General features: G+C 29.2%; 1 protein-coding gene across 1 annotated transcript; it reads right to left on the bottom strand.

Annotated features, from left to right (window-relative positions):
* Positions 1-468: 468 nt before the first annotated feature.
* LOC129914897 (putative uncharacterized protein DDB_G0291608) lies at positions 469-24523 on the bottom strand. Its single transcript, XM_055994344.1, has 3 exons — positions 24164-24523; positions 5116-5204; positions 469-601 (listed from the first exon to the last, which is right to left on the bottom strand). The coding sequence occupies exons 1-3, from the start codon at positions 24521-24523 to the stop codon at positions 469-471; spliced, it is 582 nt and encodes a 193-aa protein (XP_055850319.1).
* Positions 24524-25204: the final 681 nt, after the last annotated feature.

The following is a 25204-nucleotide window of genomic DNA, read 5'->3' as shown; positions in this document are numbered from 1 at the left end:
AAAATAAAATTGCACTTTTATTTTTGGGTCCTCACAATTTTGTTGTCCGAAATTAAATAAAATTTACTCTTTGCGCAGAAAATAATGAAATGTATATGGAAAATTCAAAAGTTTTTGCAAATATAACATTTTGTTTATATTTTAAATTAATTTCTCGTATGAAAAATATATTTCAATACAATTGTCCCCATTTCAGTACAATACAAATAAAATTTTCAGTACAATTAAAAAATGTCATTTTCCATCCCTGGATACAGTTATTAAAAAAAAAAAAAAACAACAGACAAAAAAGTTTTATAAGCAAAGTATAAATAAATAATCAAATTTTAATAAAAAAAGTATACCTAATTGATAAAAATTCAATTTTTTGTATAGGACTTACCGTTTTATAACTGATCAGCATCAGAGCCACTGAAAAACAAAACACTTCCATAAAGTCAAGAAAATGACTTTTCAAACAAATTGGGTTTACACATAAGAATAAGCTGCTGCCAAACCACATTTTAAAAATATTTCAACTTTAATCTTTAAAGCACCTGTTAGATTTGGAGATACGGGGGTGGCCGGTATTGCCCGCTGGCCGGCGTTGTACTTGTCTTCCCTACAAAAAAATCCTCACTAGATAAACACTTGAAAGTAAACGCAGATTTCAATTTAAAACTGTTTCCATGTATATGTAAATATAAATGAAATAAAAGTATATATTAAAAAAATTTTAATTATTTTCTATAGGTATTTTTTAATTTAATTTTATTTTAAAAAATCTTAATTTTTTTTCCATGTGCCTGTTCATGAGTGTGCCTGTTCGATACGTGAATCGTACCTATATCTAAAACGCGAACAAAAATATTTTTTTCCTTTATCATGTTGTCAAATATTTTATACATAAAAGAGCTTACAAAAAAATTATACCATATAATATTTTTTCTAAAGAATAAAACTAGATTCATGTTTATGTATATCTTTTGTAAATATAATTAAATATAGTAATATGTTTTTTTCATGAAAAAGTCAACCAAACATTATTTGTTTTTCTCCGCATAACATTTTGTATTATGTCGGGATTTATGAAATTTCACAAAAACTGCATTAAATCGAAAACCGTAGAGATTTGGGATAAACAAGTTACCAAATTCTGAGAGCCCTAAAGTTGGCCTATCAGCATACTTCGTTTGATTCATTACTTTTGGGACACCCTGTATAGGTACATATATGGGTTTTATATAAAAACAAAAATCACAAGAGATTGATGGAATGAGAAGAAGTTTGTTTTTTTATGAAAACTGATTGCATTCAAAAAGTTTCAGATCTTTTTGTAGATATCGTACGGACATGAATGTTGTAAATATTTAAAGCTGAAATAGTAAGCTTTCAGATTATATAAAATTTGTAGAAGGTTGTCAGGTGAAAACATAATACAAAATGTTATGCGGAGAAAAACAAATAATGTTTGGTTGACTTTTTCATGAAAAAAACACATTACTATATTTAATTATATTTACAAAAGATATACATAAACATGAATCTAGTTTTATTCTTTAGAAAAAATATTATATGGTATAATTTTTTTGTAAGCTCTTTTATGTATAAAATATTTGACATAATAAAGGAAAAAAATATTTTTGTTCGCGTTTTAGATATAGGTACGATTCACGTATCGAACAGGCACACTCATGAACAGGCACACTCATGAACAGGCACACAGCATTTACTTTCAAGTGTTTATCTAGTGAGGATTTTGTTGTAGGGAAGACAAGTACAACGCGCGCCGCACTGTTGTCCAAAATGACTTATCTCGTTGCAAAAATCATAACTTTTGAACGGATTGAGGTAGCGGTACAGTTTTTTTTTTAATTTGAAGGAAATTTCCAGGGCTGTTACACCAATGAATTTCAAGAAAATTGTTTTACAGGGTGTTTAGGAATCATCGGCCGAAAACCGATTTTCTTAAAAAAAAAATATTTAAATTAAAATTGGTATGCCATTTTGTAGAAATCACTAATTCACATCTAAAAAAAGTTCAGATTACACTTTTCCATGATATTACGATTATAGAGAATGCCAAAAAAGTTGGTCCCGGAAGTCCGTCTGTCTTTCTGTCTGTATAAGGATCTACATCCTAAACGGATGGACCGATTGACTTCAAATTTGGTATGTAGCATTTTTTGGAGACCCTCCAGAGGTGTTTTTGGAATTAATTTTTTTGGGCCAAAAATAACGGTACTTGTCATACACCAATTTCAGTAAAGCTGTAATTGCTCAAAAACGGCTCCAACGATTTTGTTTAAAAAATTCAAATGTAAGTTTGAAAACAAGGTCTATCTTCTAATGAAAAAAATTTTTTTGGAAAATCATTATTAACGGTACCTGCCATAGAACGGTTTTTTTTAAATCCGATATTCTCCGAAACGGCTTATTCGATTTCAACGAAACTTTTTTTGAAGAAGCACTTATATAACTCAAATATAAGCCAAAAATAAAATTTCAAAAAAAATAATTTTTGGATTTTTAAAAAAATTTTGAAATTTTTTTTTTGAAAAATAAAATTTTCGAAAACGGGACATTGTATTTTTTTGAAATTTTGTTTTTAGATGTTTATTAGTGATTTCTACAAAATGGCATACCAATTTTAATTTAAACATTTTTTTTAAAGAAAATCTGTTCCTTCTGCCTTCATTTTTTTTCAAAGTACAAAATCTCGGCAGTGCGCAAGCATGCGCAGCTAAATATTTTTATTTTGAATCAACAATTGATTGGTACACATACCCTATTCGGCTTAATGAATGGAACCGAATGGATTTTTTACGGTACCTGCCATAAAACCGTTTTTTTTCAAATCCGATATTCTCCAAAACGGCTTATTCGATTTCAACGAAACTTTTTGTGAAGAAGCACTTATATAACTCAAATATAAGCCAAAAATAAAATTTCAAAAAAAATAATTTTTGGATTTTTAAAAAAATTTTGAAATTTTTTTTTGAAAAATAAAATTTTCGAAAACGGGACGTTGTATTTTTTTGAAATTTTGTTTTTAAATGTGGATTAGTGATTTCTACAAAATGGCATACCAATTTTAATTTAAACTTTTTTTTTAAAGAAAATCTGTTTTTGGCCGATGATTCCGAAACACCCTGTGAAATAATTTTATTGAAATTCATTGGTATAACAGCCCTAGAAATGTCCTTCAAATAAAAAAAAAAATTGTACCGCTAACTCAATCCGTTCAAAAGTTATGATTTTTGCAACGAGATAAGTCATTTTGGACAACCGTGCGCCGGCCAGCGGGCAATACCGGCCACCCCCGTATCTCCAAATCTAACAGGTGCTTTAAAGATTAAAGTTGAAATATTTTTAAAATGTGCTTTGGCAGCAGCTTATTCTTATGTGTAAACCCAATTTGTTTGAAAAGTCATTTTCTTGACTTTATGGAAGTGTTTTGTTTTTCAGTGGCTCTGATGCTGATCAGTTATAAAACGGTAAGTCCTATACAAAAAATTGAATTTTTATCAATTATACTTTTTTTTTATTAAAATTTGATTATTTATTTATGCTTTGCTTATAAAACTTTTTTGTCTGTTTTTTTTTTTTTTAATAATTGTATCTTTAAACTCGATTGCGCCCAAGCCGGTCATGTGGTCGGTATTATCCTCAAACAAGTTTTACATTTCTTATTGGATAAAAAACACGAAAAGTTACTGAAAATGACAAAAGCGGCTGAAGGAAAAAAGAAAGGTAAAAAATTGACTGAAGTCAAGAATTGACCCAGAAGGTTTGACAATGCCGGCCAAAGCAATGTTTTTTTTTAAAGTGTCACATTCATTTACGTATTTCTAGGAGCTCTATTTTTTTTAATATTTCAGTTTTCCCCATTTTTGGGGTAATTTCGTACTTATTTTAAAGTAATTCTTATTTTAACTGTTTGTTAACATTTTTTTATCGAACCTAATGCATTTGGGTCCACTTAGCCAAAAAGTCACTTTGATTCCTTTCTAGGAGCTTTAATTTTTTGGATACCTATTTTAATTTTTCACATTTTGAAGGTAATTTCATACTATTTTTTTTAGTTGTTTTTTAACAAGCGTTTTTAACCCTAGATGGTTATGTTTCGGATGCTTCGGATAACTTTAGTGTGAGTTAAATATGCATAACCATCCAGGGTTAAAGTTTTGCCGAAAAAAATTATTTCGAATGTAACGTGTATTTCGGTTCAGTAAGTAAAATAAAAATAAAAAAAAAAAAAAAGAATAAATAAATAAATAAATTATCAAATAAAATTGTATGAAATTCTTCTCTGTCTTTTCATGTATGAAAAGTTTAAAAACTAGAGCTGCTAGAAAAAAACTAATATTGTTTTCGGAACCAGAACCCTCCATTTAGTAAGAAATAGAAAAAAAACGGTCTGGAAATTTTTGTGTGTTGGACAGTGTAATAGATAATTTTTGATTCTAAAGGGTGTTTTTTGTAGAGGAGGAGAGGAGTAAATTCTGTAATAAATCACTGTTTTTTTTTAACCTCAACCCCTCCGTCTTTGCCTCGGGAAATTCATATTTGTATACACCCTTTTGATCCGTCATCCATATAGCAAAAGGAAAAGGAAACTTTTCGATAGTTTTCAAATTAAATAAGCATTATTTTCTGACAATTTTATTTTATGAAAAGAAAAAAATTCAGGTTTACTTGGATCTTGTTTTAATTTTATCAAGTAAAAGATTTGTTTTTAGTTTGATTTTATTTATTAGTTAGATATTTCATACAGATATTTTATATATACAGATTTTTTATACCAAATTAAAACTAGTCACGTACATATGTACATAAAATTTCAAATTACAATAGATTAACATTTTTTTTTAACTTTTCCCGAATAATATTTATTAAAAAGCTTCGAATCTTCGAATCTAATTTAGGTTCGAAATCCGAACATTTTACTTAGCCTTTCTTATTATTTGTATTGCTTGGCACTACAAAAATGCTTGGATATTGCATTACACGTCGTGGTTGGGATTTCTTTATAACTGTGACTGTTTTGTTTGATGTTACTTTAACTTTTCTTGTTGATTTTGTTGCTGCAGTAGTTGCTGCAGTTGTTGCTGCTGTTGTTGCTGCAGTTGTTGCTGCTGTTGTTGCTGCAGTAGTTGCTGCAGTTGTTGCTGCAGTTGTTGCTGCAGTTGTTGCTGCAGTTGTTGCAGCTGTTGTTGCTGCAGCTGTTGTTTGTGCAAAAGTTTTGTGAGCCACAGCCAAAACGATCAAAATACAAGAAATAATTGTAATGAACTTCATATTTATATTGAACTTGTCTTGGGTACTGAATACTGAAGTCTTAATCAACTGATATCAATTCAAAAAATTCTAAGCTATTTATACCATTTTTTTGCGTTTAGATGTTTACTTAACATTTTGAATGTTTTGCAACTATCATAATCATTCTATCATTGCAAAAGAAAACTTATTATTTGTCAATTAATAGATATTGTACATATTTAATTTGCTAATATGTATTGTTTTATTAATAAGTATAATTTTTTATTTGCACACTAATTTAGATTTGGCTTTATCGATGATATACCTAATTTTAAAATAAAATTCCGTTTGTGTTATTTACTTTTAACGAATTTGAAAATAAGTGGCAAGCTAATGATACATATTTATGAATTGAAGGTTATAAGTTTTGGGTACAAGGAAAGTTTTGCACACTCTCAGCCTTTTACTTGTTTGCCAATTCTTAAAATTTTCTTTTGTAGCTTAATTATTAAGTACGTAACGAGATTGAAATTGGTGGAGTTTGTGAATTTGACCTTGTATTCAAACATTGGTTGTTTGTAAAGTCGGTTTACGGACTATAATTTTGCGTCATAACGTCATAAGAAAACAGGGGTCGAATTACGACACACGATTACGATCATACTTTAACGTTTTGACTATTTCTGTCTCTATGTAATTAGTAAAAAAAAATATAGGGACACATAGCGACCCTACTTCAACGATCGTATGTCGTAATTCGACCCCAATTGTGTGTTTTTTTTTTTAATAAAAAAATTTATAAAAAATTATTTTTGTCAACATTTTTGTAAAAAAAATAGTAATACCTACCATCTCAAAGAATAGTACTTAAGCTAAATTTAAAAGACTTTACATTCATACATTTATGTCTTTACCTATGTTTTGTAGAAAAACGCAATCATTTCTCTAATCCAATCATAATTTACAAGAAAAAGCTTAAAAATTACCTTATTTTTAATTTTCATATATTAAAAGCTTACAAAAAAAATTATACAATAATAAAAAGCTCAATATTTCTTCTCAAAAAAAAACTGCATTTCAGTCTTTACGTCACGTAAAAAATGATTTATTGAAAACGCAATAACTTTTCATGGAAAAAGCAAAAAAATCAAACTTTTTTCTCCCTATTGTCCATTTTTTTTTTTTTTTTTAACAACGTATATGATAACTAAAAGCCAACCATGTCGAAATTTCAAAGTAAGATTACGGTACTTCCTACACTGGTGGTTGGTCATCGGCAACAGAATCTGGGGTCAAATCACGGCACAAGATTACGATCATTCGATACGATAACGTTTCGATTATTGCTGTCTCTATTTAATCCGTAGAAAAAGATAGGGACACATAGCAACCATAAGTTAACGAACGTAAGCCGTGATTCAGCCCCAGATCTCCTGAGGTGTTTTGTGGTAATTTTGAAGTTTTTCAATTTTATATTGTGTAGCTTGTAATACATGTATACCGTTATGCCATGTACCGTTACATAATCAAATGAAAGGTTATATATATTGTCTTTGTGTGAAATGAAGATAAATCAATATTTTATGTGCTCTAGGTCAAAAGATAGATATAACTTGTTAAAAAAAAAACACCATTTCACCGTTATATCAAAATTGATTGAAATTTTGCACACATATAGTCCTGCGTGTTATCTATCTACATTATTCACTTATCAAAGATCTACGTGTTACAAAAAAAAAAGATAAAAATAAAAAACGGTTAATAAATTTACGTCAAAAAAACTTGTTTTTATCGTTATTCAACAAAAAATTACACTGGTCGGCAACGAAAATAGAGGAGGAAGCAAACCCTACTTTTCTTAAGGATTTTTGTGTGCTGAGTCCGAATCCGAAATACTTGAATATTAACAGGTCAAAAACCCGTCTTTGGTTACATTTGACGTCAAATTACATCACCGTTAATTTTTTTTTTGTATTGGAAAGCTAGTGGCTGCAGTGTGGTCCCATTTCAATTTCGTTCAGTTAAAGCCATAGGAACTATTAAAAAAACATAAAACCCCGTTTTGAATCATAGAAGTCGGTTTTGTTTTTTTGATAAAACTGATTATTTTTGTATTTTTTTCCGACCAGTGTTATTCAAGCAAGTATGTTATATAAGTTTGAACACTTAGAAAAATTCCTAATATTGAAAAGGTACTTAATAATCATTTTTAGCAAAAAAACAAAACCGACTTCCATGGATCAAAACTAGGTTTTATGGTTTTTAAAATAGTTCCTATGAAAAAAAGTGAACAAAATTAAAATGGGACCACACTGCAGCCACCAGCTATCCAATACAAAAAGAATTATCAAAATTGGTTCACTCAGTCCAAAGTTATGCGGTAACAAACATAAAAAAAAAAAAAAAAAAATACAGACGAATTGAATACCTCCTCCTTTTTGGAAGTGGGTAAAAAATACCCTAAAAAGTAGGTGTTTTTGTTTAAATTCATAGGTATTTCAAAGCGCAGAGCTTTTGAAAAAAAATCCGTATTAGACTCCTGATTTTTTTTTATTAACTTTTCATTGGTGTAACTCAAATTTCTGTAAAATAATTCTCCTACCCATAATAACTACTCTGTCGAAGGTCTACCTAATGTTTGATTTTGAAATTGCTTAGATTTTTTTCAATACCCCTGTCAACCTTACAATTAATTTATCTATCGATTAAAAAAAGCCAACTTTCTACGACGGTTCATCGATTTATTAATCAGCTGAAAAATAGCAAAATTATTTCTCAAGATTTCCAAACCACCACGGCTATCCAACTACATGTCCCTGCTAAGAATCACCCTAGTTTACACACTGAGCCGAATAATTAATCAGGAGTAAAGGAATATAATAATTGTGTATATTATACTTTTTCTTATAATGATGTCGATTAAAAACATTACAATCTTGCTTTTTTTTTGTTTTGGATTGTGCTAACTTTGTATAAAAGTAAAAGTTTGAATTAATTTGCAACCGGAAATATATAAATAGCCTAAACATATGCAACAATTCCAATGAATATTTGAAAATAACGAACTTTGTGTTTAAAATTTTAATTTGATACAAATCTAATTTTTCATCCAAATGTTGGGGTATTTTCATAGACATTATTTTGAGATTTTGTTAAGAAACAATTAAGTTTTAATATCCGGTGGACTGCATACCTATTTAATATCTATTTGTGTTTGTTAGGACCTAGTCCAAAGTTGTAATTCTCACTATTTGAATGTTGAGGAAAAAATAAATTAAAGTTGAAACGTCTTTGTTTCAAAGATGAACTACTTTGATTTATGTTGCTTAAAGATACGAAACCATCAAAATTTTTCACATTGATTTTAAAATGTTCATCTTCAACACAAAATCATTCCCAATAATAGCTAAACCAATGTGGTTTTCATTGATTTTACGTTGTTTTATGGTGGCTTTCCCTCTGTGTACACTGTGGCGTATACGTGATCTTTTTTGTATTTTTGTTTTTTTCTTAACTTTCAGAAATTATATGTTCTTGTAACCAACAATATTTTGAAGTATTTTATAATGCTGAATAAAACGAGAACTTATACAACGACTCTAAAAAAAATTGCCAGTTCATGTGAGGTACGTGTGAATTTTTGTGTTTCAATAAGGTTCATAATTTGTTCATTAAAAGAAGGTTCAAATATAAGCTAAAAAGTGTTAAAAATGGTGGTACGGTAGTATATAATTTGGTACTATGGTTCAATTCATCCAAATGAAGAATAAATAAAATCTTTTTTTTAATTTTTAATTTGAGAACATATTTTTTGGGAGATATGAAAGGGTATTTTTTGAACAGATATGAAAAGTAAGATTTAATAACTTAAATTTTATTTTGGAGAAATGGAATTGTGTTGTACATGATTAAGGGGAATTTTTTAATGCTAAGATATGTAAGTATGCATGCATATAAAAACAATTAGTTTACAAGATGCAGATTTTTTAATTTTTATTACATTTTTGGAAAGAAAATTATCTAGGACAAGCTCCATTCTCTTTGGGGATTTCTTAATAAATTCGGTTTCCAGAATTCTGGTGCTTGAGAAACTATCGGTGACACTTCTATATAAAATTATTCAACGAAACTATACTTAGATATTTTTCCACTAATTTTTTAAAAATAATCCGGTGGTGCCAGTGTTTTTTCATATAGAACACCAATATCATTTGTGTGCTCTTAGCCCAGTAATTTTAGTCACTTTTAAGCCCAATCTGAGGAAAAATTCCTACTAGGCTGAATTTTAGTATACAGCTTAATGACGGCTTTGTTATGAAGATGTGAAAAATCGACATTGATATCGTGTCCGCGTTAAGAGTTATAGGGGTCAAAAGGTCACGAAAAGTTTTTCGCAAATATCTCGCGACCTATTGATCGGAGGTCATTAGAGGTTGTATAAAAATTGATGGTCGTGAAATTATCTACAACATATGCCCAACACATTTTTCTGTAAGATGAATCGTTTCGCGAGTAGAGCGCAGAGAAGGTGACTAGATTGCACTCACATACGAAAAAATACATATTTTTGGTTTATTTTGCTCGATTTTTGAGGTTTTTATCGAAATAGCTTAATTTTTTTTAGTTTTATTAACTTATCTTATTACGTAAATACGCATTGACCAAAAAAAAAAAAAAATGTACACATTGGGATAAAAAATTTTATACAAAAGGGGGAAACACGTTTTTTGGAAATGTTGTATGTTTCCCTTTTTTGTACAATAAGTGCCTTCATTATTAAGAACACACTTTTTAAACATGGTTCAATTTTAGTTGTGAGCTTGTTATCAATTTTCCAAACATGAATTCCATAGAAAATGTCGTTTGGAGCTTCTCAAGAGAAAAGTTGAAGAATACCTTATAACCAGTACAAAATTAGCTGCTGAAAAAGCTTAATTGTAATTTAAGGTTTATACCAAGCTCAAAACTAAAATTGAACCATGTTTAAAAAGTGTGTTTTTAATAATTTTTTGGAATTTTCAGACTTCAGTTTTTTTACAACTTCAACAAATTGTAATAATTCCAACATTTAGTGTGAATATTGGAGCTGCGTTCCTTTGGAAATATTTATCTACTGCTTAGTACTTAAAGCTGCTTTGAACTACTTTTTCAGTATAGCAAAAGTAGATCAAAGTAGTTTTAAGTACTAAGAAGTAGATAAATATTTCCAAAGGAACGCAGCTTGGGTTAAATATTTAGCCGAGGAAACATTTTTGACACTATTGAGGTGAAAAGATAAATAATTTTCAGCTGTAAAAATTTTATCCTGCTCATGTTTAATGTTTATCTTCAGTAGATACATTTTTGACAGAAGATCTTTTGTGTTTTTTTTTATAAATATTCAAAATCTAAAAATTTTTTTCAGTTTCAGTTTATATTTATTTGCAGTATAAAGTTTACATTAATTGAATTGATTATTTACATTTTTTTTTTCTAGAGTTTTAGAAACTTATTCTTACATTAAATTAAATTTATGACAATATTTGAACATTGGTATAATAAATATAAATTTAATTGAAAACACTACAAGAAAAACCCTCATATAATACAAAAAATTTTAAAAATTAAAAAAAAGAAATTTGAAGAAGCAATATCTGCAAAATTATCAGTTTTTATTAAGGAAACATATCCATACATATATTTTTTAAATATATATATTTCACTTAATTGATGAAGAAAAAGAAATTGAAAGTGAATGTTAAACAAAAATAAAATTCTCAAAATAACCACGTTTTTTAAGTATGATGTTAACTGTAAAGATTTAAAAATGATTTGTTTAAAGTCTTGTGTTGTTATTTATGTATTAAAGAAGCAAAAACATTTTTTTTTTTTGATTTCATTAAATGATTTATTTTACAAGCACCAAATTGCATAAAAGTAACAGTTAACATTTTTTCCCCCAAAATATCATTTATTGAAAAGTTTGTAGGTATATATAAATTGATTTTGAATTTGCTGCAGTAGCTGCAGCTGTTGTTGTTGGTGCTTCTGTTTGTGCAAAAGTTATGTTAGCCAGAGCCAAAACGATCAAAAGAACTGAAATTATTGTAATGAATTTCATATTTATATTAAATTTTACTTGGATACTGATGAATACTGCAGTCTAAATCAACTGATATCACTGCAAAAATGTATAAGCTATTAATACCATTTTAATGAGTTTAGATGTGTATTTAAGATGTTGATGTTGTCAATTAGTAAATTTATTTTGCTAATATAAATGAATGTTTTATTTATAATAACAATTTTTTTTTGCCTGTCAATTTGGGTTTCCAGGTATTATCGTTTATTTTCAATAAAAAAAAGGAGAATTAAATGCAGTACTGGTTCGGGAGTACTTGCCTTTGTACCTTAGGATCATAATATTATGGACTTTGTTAGGGTGTAGTGAACAATGCTAATGCTCATTATAAATATGCAATTGGGCCGCTTAGTATTTCATTACTAAGTTATAAATAAAAGATTTATATTGTTTAACTATAAGATAGGGTTAACAGTTTTTTTTTTTTTCATTGTATTGTATTTTATTGTATAGTCCAGTGCATAGGATGTTCATATATGGACGACCCAGCAGTTTGTACCACCCCCAAATTTTTTTTGCTCACTCGATAGAGTATTGGCTGAATATCATTACCCTGATTTTTCACACTCGTGAAATTCACCTTTCGGCCGCCATCTTGGATTTTAGTTTTTGTTGAATATCTCGATTTCTATTTATCCTACACAAAAGTTGTGTATACAAGAAACGTAGGCAATTAAACTTCGTGTCTTTTATATTAAGAACAATTTTTCGATATTCTGAATATTAAAAAAGTTACAAGCCAAAAAAGTAAAAAAAAATGAACAAAATGACAATTTTAAAGTTTTGAGCACTTTTTATCAAAATTATGAAAAAACGTTTCGAGAAAGGATTATTCACCTTAAAATTCTCTATATCTCTGCTTTACAACTTTTTTTTCTATCTCTATAAATACAAAAGTTATTAATACTTTTTTTGTTAAAAATGCTCTTTTTTGTTTGTGTTTTTTATCTTTACTTTTTTCTTAAATTTTTTTTTTTACCAAATCTTGAATTTTAAATGATAAGTGAGTATTTTATAGCTTTATCTTACAAGAGAAAATTCGGGATCTGCAATTTTTTTATATTTAAGTCTCTTTATTTCGTATAAAAGGGGTATTTTTTAACAAAAAAGTATTAATAACTTTTGTATTTATAGAGATAGAAAAAAAAGTTGTAGAGCAGAGTTGTAGAGAATTTTTAGGTGAATAATCTTTTCTCGGAACGTTTTTTCATAATTTTGATAAAAAGTGCTCAAAACTTTAAAATTGTCATTTTTGTCGGTTTTTTTTTACTTTTTTGGCTTGTAACTTTTTTAATATTCAGAATATCGAAAAATTGTTCTAATATAAAAGACACGAAATTTAATTGCCTACGTTTCTTGTATACACAACTTTTATGTAGGATAAATAGAAATCGAGATATTAAACAAAAACTAAAATCCAAGATGGTGGCCGAAAGGTGAATTTCACGAGTGCGAAAAATCAGGGTAATGATATTCAGCCAGTGCTCTATCGAATGAGCAAAAAAAATTTGGGGGTGGTACAAACTGCTGGGTCAAAATATAAATGCACTGGACTAGTAGCTGAAGTTATTAACATTTTTTCTTTTCTTAAACGTATATTGCACAATTTACAGAGATATATGGTATAACTCTACCTTACTACTAAAAAATAATAAAATTTTTATTACAATTATCATAAATTTCAAGTTAAAAAAAAACGTAGGAAAATCAACAAGAAAAATTTTCAAGGTTAACAGTTGACACACCAAAATTTGTGAATTAAAACTTGAACAATGATCGAACTACATTTGTACCAATAAACCTCATTCATACGATATTAGTTATAATGATTCTTAGGTATTTTTGAACGCTTGATCTAATAAAAACTAAATCCAAAAAATAATTCTAACATCTTTAAGATCAGAATATTTTCGATTACTTACTAAAAATAACAAACAGTAAAAATACAAAGAGTAAAAGTAGAAAGATAGTAGCCTTTAAAAAGATTTCGATGAGATTTATTTTTAATCTCCATGATTTATACGAGATTTAGGTACAATAAAAAATTTGTATGGTAAATCTTGTGATTGAGATTTAGCATAAATCACCTTCTTTTCCGTGGTCAGCTTAAAATGTAAACTTCAAGTTCAAAATTGTTTTCCACGTTTTTTTTGCAATACCTATACACATTTAATTTCCTAATTAAGTTTAAGATAACCTATTTCAGTAATTGAATTTTGCTACATTTTACTCATTATTTTAATGAGTATGACCTTTTTCTGGTTAGATACTGACACTTGTCAAACAATTATCGATACTTTTTCTAACAAGAAAAATGAGCAAAAGATTATTTCTACTTTAATGATATTTCAAAATTTGTGTTGAAGAAAAATCTTAGACCTCGAAAACAGTGCAGGTAAATTAGGAAAGTATATAGTTCTCAAAAAAAGATATTTTTGGAAGTTGTGGAGACACCAAAAGTTGACACGATTTTTTCCATTTTATCATAGGTAGAATATTTTAATCCAATATGGTATTCAAAAATAAAACTATTTATTTTCGGGAAAATAGAGAGATGTTGATTCAGAAATAAGGTTAGGGAGTTTTACAAAAATATAAAAGAAAGTTACTATAAGGAACATCAAATTTGAAGCTTTAGTTGTTACAAACACAAAATGGTGCATCGTTAGAAGAAAAAATATTAGTGTTTCATTTCATTGTTCCATAAGTAGTATCAGTACCTGCTGTAAAACCCAGACATACTTATCTACTATTATCTACATACATAAATAGCCATAGATATTTTGGAAAGTACTAGGAAAAACGTGGATAAGGAAAAAAAGCTTAATTAGCATATTATTATATTATGTACACACATGTGTCTATACACATTAGGGTGTGTCACTTTTGTATGGGAAAAAAAGTACTCTAATTTTCAAATGTAATAGTATTAGGGTCTGAGAGTGAATAATATATTAAAAAAAATATAATATCGTTGGTCTTTGGCTCGCTCAAATCGGTTGAAGTTGTTAAAAAAAAAAAGATTTTATATGAAATAATAATTTTTTTTTTGTTCACTTATTATTTCGCAGCTTCTATACTAAGTTTTCAATTCCAACAAATATAAGCTTAAAAGTTTTTTTCTTGGAATTATCTTTCACGTGAAAGCCTAAAAATATTTAATGTATTTTTTTTGTATCCATCAAACGGCGCAATTAAAAACAAAAACATATGTTTTAAAAATCTCTAAAAATCCGAATTTCTGCGATTTCTTCCTATATTTTGAGCAAGCCAAAAATATTAATTAAAATTGTAAACGCAGGATTTGAAAATTCCATACTTTTGCATTTTGACACACCCTAATACACATGCCAAAAATTGGAAAAATTATTACTTTTGCGAAATTGAGGGTCGAAGTCTCATATATTGAACTGGCTCGTGTCATTATTTTGCTAAAACCTCAATGCCAAACAATTGTTTTTTCTTCGGCGGCTAAACGGAACGTATTGTTTAAAAACAATCAAAAATGCAAACACAAACACAAACACAAGTTCTATTTCATTTTCATACTGATGACTCTTCTTTGGTTTTACGATATTTGTATATCCTTGAAATCGACCTCTGTGCGAACTAAATGTCAAACTTGTGTTTGTGTTGTGTTTGTATTTTGTTATTGTTTTCAAAACATACCTAACTTTTCATTTAACGGAAGATACAAAAAACAAAAAAAAAAAACATACATAATGTATTTCCAAACAATGAATTGCTTAGCCTTGAGATTTTTAGCAAAATAATGACACGCTCTAGTTCAAAATATGGAACTATAAACCCCAATTTCATAAAAATAAATATACTTACCCTAATTTTTGGGTGGTCTACACAACATGTGAACATTATGTTTATTAAGCTTATAATAGAAAAATCTGTTTATTAATTAGCCACGTTTTTACTATTGATGATTTTTGCAAAAACATTTGGCTTTGGTATACATTCTAGTTCTGACACTTTTCGAACAATCAAAATAGGCAATAATGTAAATTGTACATGTACTGTACATATATGTAAAACGAGTTATTAAAAAATGGTAAATTAATTAATGAGATTTTTTTAATTACCAAGATTTTCAAAAAATAATTAATAGGAGGATTTATTTATTACTTTTTGAATTCCCGATCAATGAAGGATCTCTACCCAAAACATCGTTTTACTGTATCTCAGTAAAAAATGATCGTATCATGACAAAACAAAAATCATGTGAAAGCTACTTCCTCAACTCTTTGGATTTTAAAACTCAATATTTTATTTCTAATGGTAAAATACCTAAATCGTTGGAATCGTTCAAATACCAATTTTTTTCAAATTTTTTTTGTTTTTACTTTTCCCTCAAAATATTGGGAAAATTTTTCATGATAAAATGATTATTATTTTTACTGTTATGAAGTGCCCAGCCAAGTTCTCTTGTGACTTTGGCACTGCACTACACAGGAAACAACTCAGGTCATTTTCGATCTCCTTCTAACTTCCATACATGCTTGCTTCATTTATTAAGCTAGTAAGCTAGTTTCTGAGATATAGAGCTTCAAAAATCGCAAAAACCGTAACTGATTCCCAATTTTGGAGAACTTCCCGCTATCGTAGAAACTTTGAGCCTTGTAATGTATACAAAAGGAAAAAATCGAAAATTTGAGATTATCAATTCAGGGGGCTTGGTAACCGCCCATTTTCACTAAATTTTCATCAAATATTTTAGGACACTTCTGATTATCGTAGAATCTGGAAATTTGGTAGAATGGTAAAGTTGGTAGGTTATACAAAGAAAAACAAATTAAAATTTGATAATTTTAGACTTGTAACTGATACAAATTTAAAGCCAAGCTTTAGAACTTGGTATACTTTTACATTTCAGTACTTTTTGTGCTTGCGTAATTTCAACATAGGAGAACTGTTTCTGTTTTTGTTGTGATTGAATTTGACTTCAAGTAATTTGTCTTTGGTTTTTAGATGTTACATACACTCCATGGGGAAGATTGATCTTGATTAATAAGATGTTTCTGCAAAGAAAAACGAATGCCGGTATTCTCCGAAGCGTCAATAGTTCCAGAAACTTATAAACTTATAGTCATCAAACACACACTAATGAGTGATAGCCTCTGTTTTTTTAAGTTTTGAATAATTAATGAATATACCAGCCTGAGCGACAACTTCCCTATCTAAAATAAAGCAGTTCTAATTTGTCAATGTTAAAACCCTAATGCTCATGAAGCATAGAAGCTACCGGATACAACCCTTTTGAAATCGGCAAAGATCAAAGAATATTTCGAATGCTTCAGCTTTTTGACAGTGAAATGACAGTTAAATTAAAAAAATGACATTTCACTGACATTCTACATTAACAATATCACGTCCACACTTAGTTGATAATATGGACGAATGCTACTCGCTGGCCAACAATAATAAAAAAAAAAAAAACAGTGTTGATCAACATAATAAGTTAAGACACGATGTTTCCATTTAACACACCTATCAAAAAGCTGTCAAATCATATAACGAAATCAGCCTGCTGAGAACTCCTCAACAATTTAATAATTAATAAATTACAAAATATAATAATTATCACTCCAGCATCCGGCCAATCATGAAATCCATATAATCTAAGCAAGTGCGATCCATACTTAATCAATACTCCTGGGATGCAGTGTTCCAGACTCCAGTCCATGAGATCACTATACCAAGTCTCATATCAATAATAAGATAGACAGAGGCGTAGGTACGTTGTGTTGCCGGGGCCCCGGGGCAAGACTCAATTTTGGGGGCTCCTTTGATATTTGGGGGTCCGTTTGATATATGTAGAAAACAAGAACAAACAAAAAAGTACGTATACACCTAATTTCTTTTTTGGTTTGTATCATTTGCTCATTTTTTGGGGCCCTAAGATAATATATAATTTTTATTTAAAAAAAAAACCGACTAACAATTAATTTGAGTTTATCGCTTCTTGCCTTGGAACAGGCTCCTTGACGCATGAGGAAACGGAAAAGCCTCGACCCTTGAATTTGAAAATTAGATGTTTTAATTTTTAATTTGACATTAATATCAAATTTTAGCTTGATGAGATGCATAATGCATAATGAAATTTACCTCTGCTTTACTTCCAAAATGAGTTACATTTTGTTCAAATTAAATACAAACTTTAGGCTTTGCAACTTACAGCTAAAAACGTAAGTTAAAGTTCAATTTTTACACGAAAAACCAGGGCCAAAGTCTGTTTGAATATAAGGCTTTTTGGAAGCTGAAGGGTAATTCCATGAAAAAGTGGACTTTTTCCAATAGCAAATCACTTGTTATGAAGTGCAACTCTTAATGCAAAAAAAGATTCCTTATTATATGTATGTATACCCTTATGAGATGACTAGAAATTAAATTCAGGGAGCATATACATAAATAATCTAAAAGAATTCCATAAGTTTGCCAACTTACGGAAGAATTTCACATGAATGTGACTGAAAAAAGAGCCCACAGAAAACAAGATCAATCTAATAGTGACGATGACAATATTCCCTTGTGTTTGCTAAAATAAATTAACATTTGAGAAAGTTTCGTTTAACAATATTCGATTTTAAAATAATTACTTTAATGAAAATTCATTTATTCGTTATTCTTGCAACAATAAATCGCAGGTAACATGAGTTACCAAATTAATGTAACGTGAGTTACCTATGTAAATATTTTCAAATTTTTGCTTTGCTTTGTCACTAATTTTAAAAGCTTTTAATTTTGTATGTAGTGAGGCGGCTTAGCATCTAAATCGTGCACTTTGTGATAAAAGCATGAAATTTATATCATGGGTATTACTCAATATCAGAGTTATTTTGAGATATTGGGCCACTTTGTATTCCATCCAGGAGCGTAGATACAAGAGATTTTCTGTGTTGCACCCGCATTGTTGCATATCATAGTATAGCTGATGAAACCTTTTTATTAATATAATACATGATTTCGAGGTAATTTTTAACGCCCGATCGAATAAAACCAATAGCAATATGCCTGGACCGTCATGTAAAAAGTTATTGCACTTTTTATAAATTGTCTTTTACTCAAACAGCAAGATTCAGAATATTACCAAGTACTCCTTGAAAAAAAGTGGTAGGTTGATAAAATTTAGTGTGGACTTTTCTAATACCATAGAAAAAAATAATAAAATATGTCCATCAAAAAATTTCAGGTCAAATGGTGTTTTTTTTAGCGAGAAAGAACACTTTTGAAATGGTACCATTGCAACACATGGAAAATGTATGAATTTTTTTGAACCGCATATATATTTTATACATCGTATGAGAATCAAAAATAATCAAAAAATGAATTATATTTACCATGGAACATTGAATTTTCATGCAAAACTTAAATTGCTTGCTTTTATTTTTTATTGAATTTTCATACAAATTAATGTTTTGAAGGAGTGAGGTGCAAAAGTAAAAGTATGAAAAATAATTGTGCAGTTTGCGATAAAAGGATCAAATTAATAGGATTGTTAGTACAATATGTAACCCTCATTTTAAGATATTGGGCCTTTTAATATTTCACCTATGAGGATGTACATGAGCCATCTAATAATCACAAATTTCACAAAACTTCATTTAAATTGCTTTCTGTGCATCGTTATAAACATCTTTAAAGGTAAAATATTAAGTGGCCCAATATCTTTAAATGAGGGTTATATATTGTACTAACAATCCTATTAATTTGATCCCTTTGTCACAAACTGCACAATTATTTTTCATACTTTTACTTTTGCACCTCACTCCTTCAAAACATTAATTTGTATGAAAATTCAATAAAAAATAAAAGCAAGCAATTTAAGTTTTGCATGAAAATTCAATGTTCCATGGTAAATATAATTCATTTTTTGATTATTTTTGATTCTCATACGATGTATAAAATATATATGCGGTTCAAAAAAATTCATACATTTTCCATGTGTTGCAATGGTACCATTTCAAAAGTGTTCTTTCTCGCTAAAAAAAACACCATTTGACCTGAAATTTTTTGATGGACATATTTTATTATTTTTTTCTATGGTATTAGAAAAGTCCACACTAAATTTTATCAACCTACCACTTTTTTTCAAGGAGTACTTGGTAATATTCTGAATCTTGCTGTTTGAGTAAAAGACAATTTATAAAAAGTGCAATAACTTTTTACATGATGGTCGAGACATTTTGGTATTGATTTTATTCGATCGGGCGTTAGAAAATACCTCGAAATCATGTATCATATTAATACAATATTTCATTGCCTATACTACGATATGCAACAAATCGAGTGCAACACAGAAAAAGTCTTGTATCTACCCTTCCGAATGGAATACAAGGTGGCCCAATATCTCAAAATAACTCTTAAATTGAGTACTACCAACGATGTTAATTTCATGCTTTTATCACAAAGTGCACGATTGAACTCTTTTTTAATGCTAAGCCGCCTCACTAATGTATGGAATCTTCATTAAAAACAAATAAAGATTCTAAATTTTACAAAAAAAAACTTCATACTGTCGGACTCTTAAAACTCGTGTCCGATTATTGTAACGTGAGTTACCAACCAACAGACTTTTATATTTGTCGTAGCAAATCCTTAAAATAAAAAAAATGTTTTACTTATGAAAGTAAGAGCCCCCGCACACTACAAACATTCTATCGGCCGACAGTTCAGTCGGTCTCTTAATCAGAATTAAAATGTATGGGAGTGCGCACACTACAACGATTAAGTATCGGCCGATCAAAAAGTTTTTTTGATCGAAAAAAAAGTTTGTTTTGCTACACAATTGCCTTCTAACTAAAATATTTCTTACCCAGCCGACTATTTAGTCGCCTGCCTGTGCGCACACTAGGAGCCCAACCCGACAAAACAATCGGCCGATAGAAAGTTTGTATTGTGCGGGGGCTATAGTCAATGCCGTCTTTACCATAAGGGCACACGGGGCCCGTGCCCAGGGCCCCCATTCTCAGGGGGCCCCGAAGGAACGAATATTATATTCTCAAAACATTTTTGTCGGTCAGACCATCTACCAAAAAATTTTAGTTTTTATATGGCAACCAAACAATCAAATACATTTTTTTCTACACCTATACGGAAAATATATGTTTTCAAAAAGAAAACAAAATATGTGGCGTTGTATGCGGAAAAAAATTTAAATCCAAACCACCAAACCCAAATTCAATTTTCAAAAATAAAATAAGACAATAATATTTTCAAAAAACAAGAAAATACCTTTTTTTCCACTGTAGGTAAGATTATTTATTATTTATTAATAAAAACAACGAATTCTCTTCCATTATCTTTTTCCTTAAATAATAATTTCGTTTGAAGTTTGCAAAACTGTCAAATTTGTAGTGCGTGTTAAAATCAGTGTAAAAATATGAGTAGATTCGTATTAAAAGACGAAAACGAATCAATTCGTCGGCAAAAAACATCAATACTTTTTTCGTTGGAAAACGTTTGAGAAAAAAATATTGCCGGCTCGTCGACGGTACATCAATGTTTTGGTTCAATGGAAAACGCCATGGTACAATGGTTTGAATTGCGAATTGCTCTCGTATTTAAAGATTGACACATAAAATTCATTAAATAACTTAAAAAAAAATTTTTTTCTAAGTTTTCTTAGTTTTAATATCAGTATAAACCTTTTTATGTAAAAATTTTCATTAAAATCGGTTGTGTCGTTTTCATTAAGAAATCGGTTCTATGGCAAGTAGGTACCGTTAATAACGGTCCAAAAAATATTTTTCTTCTTTCAAAAGTGCGGCCTTATTTGCAGCAAAACATATTTTTTTTCAAAGCAAAATCGTTATCCGTTTTTGAGAAAATTGCAATATCTCGAAAACTTTATATTGGAGATATCCGTTGAAAAAGAGACATTAAATTAAAAAGGCAAAAAATAAAAAAAATTGAAAATTACGTAGAAATCGTCTGTACCGAGTTTTTAGCAAATCTATCAATCCGTTTGAGCTCTTTTTTCCAATTCTTCAAACTGAAACTTATAACGGATACAGGGTACAATTATTGGCAGTGGCAACGATTGATGTCTCGATGCACGTATTATTGGCACCCCCTTTACTTTATATGAAACGATATATTGGCACCCCTTTTTAACCATAACCATTGCCTTTAAGCCAACCATTGTACTTATTTTACTTTCCAAAAGGGCCCCAAAATTCTTGTGTGCCCAAGGGCCCCAGGATAGTTAAAGACGGCCCTGGCTATAGTTATGCTACATTGAGAAAAAAAAATCTGTTCACTGACTGGAAATTTATTTGAATGTAACGTGAGTTACCATTAAATTGCGCTAAAGCATTTTTGATGGTAGGGTATTTTTGAAAGTTTAGTATTTTTGAAGCTAGGACATTATCTTATGGTATGGCATTGTCCCTCATAATATCACAGGTAACGACGATATAATTACTTGCACAATTTTCAAGGTCTAACTCCTTTCTTCAACTTTATTGTATACAAATATATGTAAATTTTGACTTGTCAATAAAATAGAAATAATATTTTGCTCATGATGTTTCAATATCTACGATAATTTTCAATAAAAAAAATGATAAGAACTAAACAAATTGTCCCAAGCTTAATTAAAACATAAAATATAAACGAGCACATCTGTTTGCGAAAAAACCTGAATATTTCATTCAACTTAAAAGCTCTTCTTTTTGGCTCGTGTTATTTGCTTTGCTTAAAAAATATCATCCAATTTTAAAAGATTGTTTGTTCAAGGGAAGATTATGAAGTAAATTGGCAAACATTGTTTTTTTTTTAATTATTACCAATATTTAAAAATTAGTCATTTTTTGACTGTGGTACCATTTTCCAAGTGCTCCTTCTGCTAACTTTAAAATAAATCATCTAATAGAGTTCCAGAAGCCGACAAGTTCCTTGCTTGGAATCTTATTAGGATTTGGAGATTTGTTTTTTTTTTTTTATTTTTGATAAGGGTAGGTTTTTATTGAAAAAATTCACCGATAGTAGGTATCAAAGTATCGTTTTAATTTTTAACTATCAATTTAGAGCCAGTTGTACAAATATTTAATCCGTGGTTCAGCAACTTATATCTTCTGAAATCGGTGGTAAGGTTCCGGTTGAGCACTGGTGCAAGGTCCACATATGTAAAAATAGCCACATCAATGTTTGAATCGAAGTTGACCCACAGCTAATCCGTCGAAATGGGTGGGTTAAATTCCTGATCCGAGGCTGAACCAAGTTTGTACAACTGGTCCTTATCGAAACAGCAGACTATCGATGTTTAAGCCACCCTAGGAGCAGCTATGGTTTGCTGTGATGCCTGATCCCTATTTCACAAACTACAAGTTACAAGCTACTACAATTTGTTACTTGTAGATCACAAGTACAAATTTGTACAATGGAATTCTGTTTCACAAAGTACAAACAAGTTATTCACAAATTTGTGATTATTGAAAAAAAAAAACTAATACTACTAACTTTTGGACACCACAAAGTTTGTAGAATTAACGTTTCACCAATTATATGTTTTTTTTTTTGAACAAGTTTTTTTCACAAACTTGTAACTTTATTGCAATAAATATTCTTTTTTTCAATGCAAATATTATTCAGTTGCAATAATTTTTTTATTTTCAATGTAAATATTTTTCGTTTGCAATAAATTTTTTTTTTGTAATGCAAATTTTTTTCATTTGTAATAAACATTTTTTATTTAATTTCAAATGCATCTCTTTTTATTGATATTTGTACAACCCTGTTTGTAAAATACAAATTTCGTTGAAACAGAAAAAAGATTTTTTCACAAATTTAAAATTGTAGATTACTAGTACAATTTTTAACTAAATTCTACATATATCACCACATCAAAAACCAATTTAATAAAATCAGGTTAAAGGCTAACGCTCGGTTAATTTTATAGATGGGAAACTCAATTGTAAAATTTAACCGAGCGTTTGCCTTCAAACTGACTATTAAATTAGTTATTAGTATGGTGAAATAATATGTAGAATTTAATTTGATATTTTAAAGTGAACTTTAAATTTTATTATAATAACTTTTAAGGGAAGCCAATCAGTATTGTAGCAAGCATGAACAGGAGTAGAACCACAAAAGAAAAAACCATTAGGTTTTAGTATGTCTCCATATTTAAAATAAGTCAATTACCATTTTTATCGAGAAATACGAAAATAGGCCTGAAAATCGAAATAACACCAGATCCAAATTTTTCAATCAATCTGATCAAGATATCAATATTTTTTAAACTCAGTTACAAGAAATAACATTTTTTTTTCTATATTTTCAACAAATTTCAAAGACAGATGACTAGATGGGAATGGGAGATACTACTGATTTCTGTTATTGTGGTATCCTTTACATTTTACTACTAGTCTTTTCACATCCCTTTTTTTTCGGATTGTGTCAAAGATGGTAAAACGTCTTATACTTTTGCCAAATTTAGTAGAAAACATTTTGTGGGTCCAAATTGACCCCAAGGTCCGTTTGAAAACAACTGTGTTCTATGCTAAAAATGAGACTTAGAATTCTAAACTTAAAGGGATCTTGATTTGATTTTATTTTTTAATTTAATTTTTCATTATTTAGATGTTTTACACCAAATTTAAAGTTTTTACGTACATAAATTTTTGAAATAGCAAAAGATTATATTGTATTAGTTAACATTTTTAAAATTTTTTTTTTCCGAAATACATTTATTGAAAGTGTTATTTGTGAAGCTAATTTTGGAGTCGTTTTAATTTAGGTTCGAAATCCAAAAAATTTTACTTAGCCTCTCCTCCTTTTTCCACTCACTTTACGAAGAATAGCATAGTTAGGATAAGAAACTTTTGGATACTTAACCCTACGACGAACCCCCGTTGCAGTAGGCTGTTTATTTATTCTTTTTATACGGATTTGTTTCCTTCCATTTGTTCTAACTCTTCTTTTATTTGATGTTGATGCAGTTGCTGCTGCGGTTGTTGCTACAGTTGTTGCTGCGGTTGTTGCTGCAGTTGTTGCTGCAGTTGTTGCTGCTGTTGTTGCTGCTGTTGTTGCTGCAGTTGTTGCTGCAGTTGTTGCAGCTGTTGTTGCTGCTGCTGTTGTTTGTGCAAAAGTTTTGTAAGCCACAGCCAAAACGATCAAAATAACAGAAATAATTGTAATGAACTTCATATTTATATTCAACTTGACTTGGGTACTGAATACCGAAGTCTTAATCAACTGATATCAATTCCAAAAATTCTAAGCTTTTTATACCATTTTTTTTTTCGTTTAGATGTTTACTTAAAATATATAATGTTTTGCATCTATCATCCTATCAAATTAAAAGAAATCGTATTATTTGTCAATTAATATTATATTTATTTTGCTAATATGTAGGTATTGTTTTATTTATAAGAAACAAATTTTTTTGCGCATTAAGGTTTTATCGATGATGTATTCAGAATTAAAATTTCTGTTTTGATTTATATTTAAAATAAAAAAATTAAAATTAAATAAATATAACAATTAATCTGTGAAAATAAATAGAAAGCTAAAGATATGTGCACTTCTTAGGTTGCAAGAAATAACGCACTATGATAGGAAGATTACAAGTTTGGGTAGGGCAGAAATGGTGTGGTTGATGTACCTACCTATTATTCTCATCAGATCGAAAATCGTTCATTTTGTCAAAATTCCTCTTCCGACTGTTGTACTTGTATTTTATTCTAAATTCAATAAATAATACTTAATAGTAGAAGATTCCCCCATAGGATGACCTACCCTCATCGTTATACCAGTTGAGAGCTATTTATTTTTTTAAGCTGAGTGTCTAAAGTGAGTTGGGGTCGAAATTCTGTACGTGCCAAAATT

Source organism: Episyrphus balteatus, chromosome 3 (assembly GCF_945859705.1).
Source record: "Episyrphus balteatus chromosome 3, idEpiBalt1.1, whole genome shotgun sequence".
Taxonomy (NCBI): Eukaryota; Metazoa; Arthropoda; class Insecta; order Diptera; family Syrphidae; genus Episyrphus; species Episyrphus balteatus.
This window is presented reverse-complemented; position numbering and strand designations above follow the sequence as displayed.